Source organism: Hyperoodon ampullatus (assembly GCF_949752795.1).
Source record: "Hyperoodon ampullatus genome assembly, chromosome: 8".
Classification (NCBI taxonomy): Eukaryota; Metazoa; Chordata; class Mammalia; order Artiodactyla; family Ziphiidae; genus Hyperoodon; species Hyperoodon ampullatus.
In genome coordinates, this window is record NC_136921.1 from 29,342,489 (window position 1) to 29,348,368 (window position 5,880).

Here is a 5,880-nt window from a genome sequence, read left to right on the forward strand (position 1 = left end):
GGGAAGATCCTCCTTTGATCAAACTTTCTGAGTCCTGAGTGGTAAGGAAGTAGCAGCCCAGGGAATGATGCCCCAAAGACCATCCTACACCCAGGCAACAGGCATAAGACTGAGCCCCGAGGACTGGTTCCTTCACAGCTATCTTTGAAACTGGTCCAGTGCTGGACCCTCCATCGATACTGCTGGTTGAACAAAACATGCGGGCCCAATTCCCTGGGCTCCCGGGAGGAGGTTGTAGTCGGTTGTCACTCATGTGTGGAAGGATGAGAACTTAATCCACATCGGCAAGCCACCCACTGGAGCAGCTATAGTTGTGCTTGTGAGTTACTCATTATTAAAGACTTTGCAGTAAAAACAGCCACTTAGACTCCTGTACAGGCTTCCACCAAGCCAAACAACAAACTAGTCATCCACCTGGAATGTCTCCTCTCTATAAATTACAATATCTGTGTGTTGTGTTTTTTTTAAAAAAAATTATCTTCCCCACTCTCTCATGTTTTACTTGTGTTATGCAAGTAGATTTCAAAAGGTTGAGGGGCTTCCTAATTTAAAAAAAAAAAAACTCAGAAGAGTAACAAACCACAGGATATCATTCAGAAAATGAAAATGTGTCATTTTACCTTTCCAAAGTGTCAAAGGCAGGGAGTCACAGGGAACCACTTGCCTCTTGTCAGCGGAAGTGGAGAGTCATTTTCACAGCTGTAACGCAGGGGCTGTCACCGGGGCTGGGCGTGTTTTCAGTTGGCAGGGCACTTCACTCATTTTCTGTCACTTCACCCTAGAGTCACTACCCCCACTTCTTTCTCAGTGGAGCTAACACACGGAGCTTCTAGAGCTCAGTTCATGGTCACCATGGTCACAAAACTGCTAGCTGACTGCTGACTCACCTCTACCCAGAAGCCAGAAGCCTCCCCCAAGCTAGTTCTATTCAGAAAAAAAAAAAAAAAAAAAAAAAAGATATGTTTTTCCAGTGAAATTCAACCTTGAGCGTTTTGGAAAAGGGAGGAACCCATTTCTATGAGTCATGTCTCTTCCCAGGGGCAGGGCTAGCCAGAATAAAAGCTCGTGGCCCGAGCTGCACAGAGGCCACTGGACTTCCGGCATCCTGCCCTGCTCATTTCAACCTTGCTCATCATCTCTGTGGTTGGCTTTTGCAGGTGTGAAAGCTGTGGAGCCGTTTTCCACTCTGAATGCAAAGAAAAGTCTGTCCCCTGCCCAAGGTGTGTCCGTCGAGAGCTGCAGATGAAGCAGAAGTCTTTCTGGCGGAGGCTGAACATGGACGAGAGCCTGGAGGAGGCTTGCAACATGTTTGAGCTGTCCTACCAGAACACCTGACTCAGCGGGAGCCCAAGGCCGGGGCAGTGACCTCTCAACCATCCATCAGCCCCAATGGCTTCCTAACTAGCCAGTTAGACCCCTCTGGAAGAAGAGTACGTCTCACCCTCAGCTAGATGTAGATATATATTTATAAATGTACACACACACATACCTATACGTCCTGTACGTATGTTCTGTATAAGTCGTTGTCCTAAAGGTCCATGGAGCTTTGTGGCTCAAAAAATTACCAGTAGCCGAATTATACTTAGCCATGAATTTCAGCTGCTTGCTCCCAAGCAAAACGTGTTTTACACACAAGGCTTTATAGTTCAGACTTTTTTTTCGGCTCTCAAGGGCCATTTATTACACAGGACACAGGAGAAAGCATTTCCTGCAGAGCAACAGTGCTTCGAGTTATTTTTGTGTTATTTATTTTTAGCCTTCACAGAGGATGAGGTAACTGAGGCAAGCACCCATCATCATATTTCATAAGAAAATCTTCAAAACACAGCAATGACTCCTGGATCCTTCCAGGACCCTGTGTCCCGGGCTCTCACCTCGGTATCTTCGCAGAGGCCGAGATCACCTCAGCTGAGTTGAATGGCTTGGAAATCAGGAGTGCAAGCTCCCTCTGACAGAAAGCATGTGTCCCTAATTTATTAGAGGAGCTAGTGCTGGTTCTGAAGTTAATCTCAGAAAGGGTTTTGCTTGAGAAAAGACCTCAGTAACCTACATGTTGTCGGTCTGTTTGCTGGTACGAATCCCGACGCCCGCCCAGTGACGTGACGCTCCAACGGTATTTGCCAGGCTGGAAACATGGCTCTCTTAAGACCAGTCTTCCAGGAGTTTCATGAGTGACAGTTATGGTTTTTTTAATGGTGCTGGCCTGAGGAAATTGCCTAGGATTGTTGTTAAATACATCAGTTTATAGACCAGGAGGTCAGATATAGAGTACAGACATTCCAAGCGATGGTCTGCAATTTCTTTTCACAGAATCCTGTGTAGGCGATTCCCACCTATTTATTATGAGTGCTTTATTTTTCATTGTTCTTCATTGCCCTCTCATTTTGACTTTTAATTTGTCAGTGTAACCACTTCTGCTTTCATATTTTTTAATTGTCTTGAAAAATCAGAGTAACTTGGAACTTTAAAATATCAACTTTAGACTATTAGGAAAATACCAAACGTACAAATACAGTTAATGAATTAAATCTGATATGATTTAAATAAATATATATACACATATGCAATTGCCACCATAAATGGAAATGAAAAGTACTAGGATAATATAGGAATAAGAAATAGAATGAATCGCTTAGGCATTTGGCGGGGGGCATGTTCTCCCTCTGCAGTGCCCTTTTAAGAGCCAGCGTAGCAGTCACTGTGACCCAGATGGCAGGTAGGATGGCACTGGAAATCGTGGCTCCCATTCCTTCCACCTTGACTCTTTCCAGAACAGAAAAATAAGCTTGTACTGAAACAATTCTCAGTAGGCTGTATGAGAAGATCCTGTATATTTCCACTGAGCAGATGCCTTCAATGCCTTCATGGTTTAGTAGTTTCACTGCTAGTAGGATCTGGAGAATCAGTGGCTCACAAAGTCCATGGGACATTTAACCCCACTGCTCCTTTCCACCACACCTGGCTCCCTCTGGATCCCAGCTCACGCTGCTTCCATCCGTTTAGAGATGAGACATTTCAGACTCACTTTTGCGCAGACTGCTGGGTGCGAGCATCGCACCTCTCTACCCCCGCCAGTCCCTTTGGCCTCAGGCCATACATTTCAATGTAATAGCTCAGCACCACGCATGCATTTCTTTTCTGATTATACAGTAGCTATAACCAAGGCATGAAAACTTGTTAAAGGGCCAGGGCGCTATTCATGAGACACACCTGACGGTGCATTTTACTCTTAGAAACACACGTGGACTCCCCCCGGCGCCCACCCCACTCCACTTTATAAGACTGTCGCACACAAAAGAAAAAGGGTGGAAAATCTCAAGCACTTGGCAAACAGGCAACCAAATTTGATCATCTCCCCTTTCCTCCTCCCTTTCGTGAAATACAGTATTTATATTTTCCAGCCTCAGTGAAGATAGCAGAACATGATCTTTCACATGAGAATTATAGACCTGCTTATTATAAAACAGATGTGCTCTCATGGCACAGCGCCTTTTCCCTCCGCCCCCAGCTCCCTGTCACTCTAGCTTACTTCTGCCTTTGCCGTAATTAATGTATCTGTGATTCCAGCTGTCAGCGAGGCCGTCCCCAGCACACGGCATTTGGGAGACCTGAAGCGCAAGGCCGTCTCCTCCCCTTCTAGTGTGTTCACTGCATGTACAGAATTTCCTGTCCCATCTCACAGGCACCCAGGGCCAGACCTGCCGAAAGTCGGGGTGACACTCTGGATATCTGTTCTCAAGGCCTCTGCTTTCACCAGGCCCATTTAGAGGCGCTGCTGAATATTGGCAGTCCCTGTGAACTCATAAGGAGAACTTTCCACCCACATCATTTTCTGCTTATTTTGAAAAGGTGGGGGGAAAAAATGAATGTGTTATCAGCAGCAGCTACCCAGAACTGGAACCGTAGCCCAGTTGCTTCTGTTTTCTCTCCTCTTCGTGGAACCCTGACAGCCTGGCCGGTGCCGGCCGCAGGCCCACATGACACGCTCAGCCACCACCACCCAAATCTAACAGGACAGAGCAGAGCCGCCTTAGGAGTTGGGTCTGCCACGAAACTTCAACATCGCTATTTTCAGCCCAGAATGCCTTAGCGCACATGAACGCCCTTACTGTTTTCAGCGCTAACAAATTACTTGGGGCACTGTAGGCAATTGTTCCACTGCTTAGAAACTGTTGAAACAAAAGCAGATCTGTGGATTACCACCTCCTTAAGACCAGGCTAATACCTGCTTTCCCTCATGGTCCGTTTTTCATCTCATATTAAATATCTTGCCCATAAAGCACTTGAGAAAATGGCCAATTAATCTCCTAGAGCTGGCAGCCAACTCAGGGCAACCTCTTTTCTCTCAAAAGGCCCATCCCCTGGTGTATCACTTGAGGAAATCCCTCCGCACAGGGCCAGAAACTCATGTGTGAGACAGTCCAACCCTGGTGAAATGTTGGCATCTCACCCTGCAGTAAAGAGGCCAGTTCCTAAAATAGACCTCAGTTTGCACCGCAGCAGGAAGGCCGCAAAGTACTTAAAAAGCAGTCAACGGGGATGGGAGTCATGTTCTCTCCAGGTCGGCTCTTTCTCGAAGTTGAACGCTCTTTATATGAAAACCATGTAAACTCTCATCTTCCCCCTTTGCTTCATTGCCTTTTCAGGGGACTGATTTATAGTCGTCTTCACGTTTGTTGTGCTAAAGGGTAGTCTTTTTAGAAGCTTTAATACTTGATTAGCTGAGAAGGCAATCGTTTTTGGATTCTTCTAGAATAGGCCTCTACTGAAAAGGGAACATCTCTAGGACTTGGGATTTGTGGTTTCCAACCAACCCAGTGGTGTCCTTCAGACTCCCACTGAAGGACTGGGCCATGATTTCCTTCTGGCTGCGGTGAGAGCCAAGCTGTTCATACCGCTCTAGCTGCTGTAGGCAGCCTTTGCTAAGCTGGAGTGAGTGCCCTTGCTTGGGGCCTGGCCTCTGTTTTTGTCTCTGCATCTGTACACACTGAACATTGACACTGGATTGTTTCTTCCCATACCTTCTTGAAAAGGCTTGGCTTCCAAACCTGTGGCTTTCTTCTCTACCCATTAGCCAGAAAAGGCCATACGTAAATTACTATATCAGAGTAGGACTTGCAAGAGGCCGCAAATGTTTAGTAACATTTTCTGCAGAGAGGCGTTATCTGAGGAAGCCAAGGTACACTCTGCTCCTAATTTAGGGTTAAGCCAATGCTGCTGTTCTTGTGTTTGGGCGGACTTCCTTACCTTCACTGATCTGTGTCAAAATAACTGGATTGTGAAGTAAACCTTCAACTCCTGATTCTAATACTGCCTGGAGTCAACACAAAGGTGATTTTTTTTTTTTTTTTTTTTTTTTTTTTTACTTCTCCCAGTAAAGAGAGATGCGTGCGGTTTCCCCCCTTATTTCTTGAGTTTTCTGCCTCACTACTATCCTTCCTCCAAGATAATGTGAAAAAGCAGAGAACTGGGGGCAAAACTGAAAGAAGTGAACATGCCCTTGTTGGCCTGAATTGAGTCATCGGAAGCACTCTCTGTTTTCCTTTCCCTGGTCCTTGTCAACAACTGGGCATTAACAACACAGCTCCGAGTGTTGTGTACCCTGCACCATTCTTCTAACCCTCAGTTCTACCCTAGTAGAACTAACTGCCTGACTTGACTACTTGAACCCAGTAATGGGTGAACAAGCCCTGCTCAGTTCATCTGAGCAGACAAATGTGATTTCTATCATGTGGGACAGTGTCTCGACAGTTAAGTCCCAGCGCCCCAAGTCATTGTCAAACTCTAGATTAAAGTCAAAAGAAAAGTGTGGAACACCCTCCCAAGCACACCCACAGTTGTCAGGGCTTTTATTTTAAATGGGCTCCAAGCAATCACGCG

General features: G+C 46.0%; 1 protein-coding gene across 1 annotated transcript in view; it reads left to right on the plus strand.

Moving 5' to 3' along the window:
* Positions 1-1,429, plus strand: part of PLEKHM3 (pleckstrin homology domain containing M3) — a gene marked incomplete at its 5' end in the record, with an annotated part of 161,202 nt that extends 159,773 nt beyond the window's left edge. The window contains one exon of the mRNA XM_079710120.1: positions 1,158-1,429. Within this exon, the coding sequence (XP_079566246.1) occupies positions 1,158-1,335 (178 nt within the window). The 3' untranslated portion in view covers positions 1,336-1,429. The remainder of the gene's footprint in view (positions 1-1,157) is intronic.
* Positions 1,430-5,880: the final 4,451 nt, after the last annotated feature.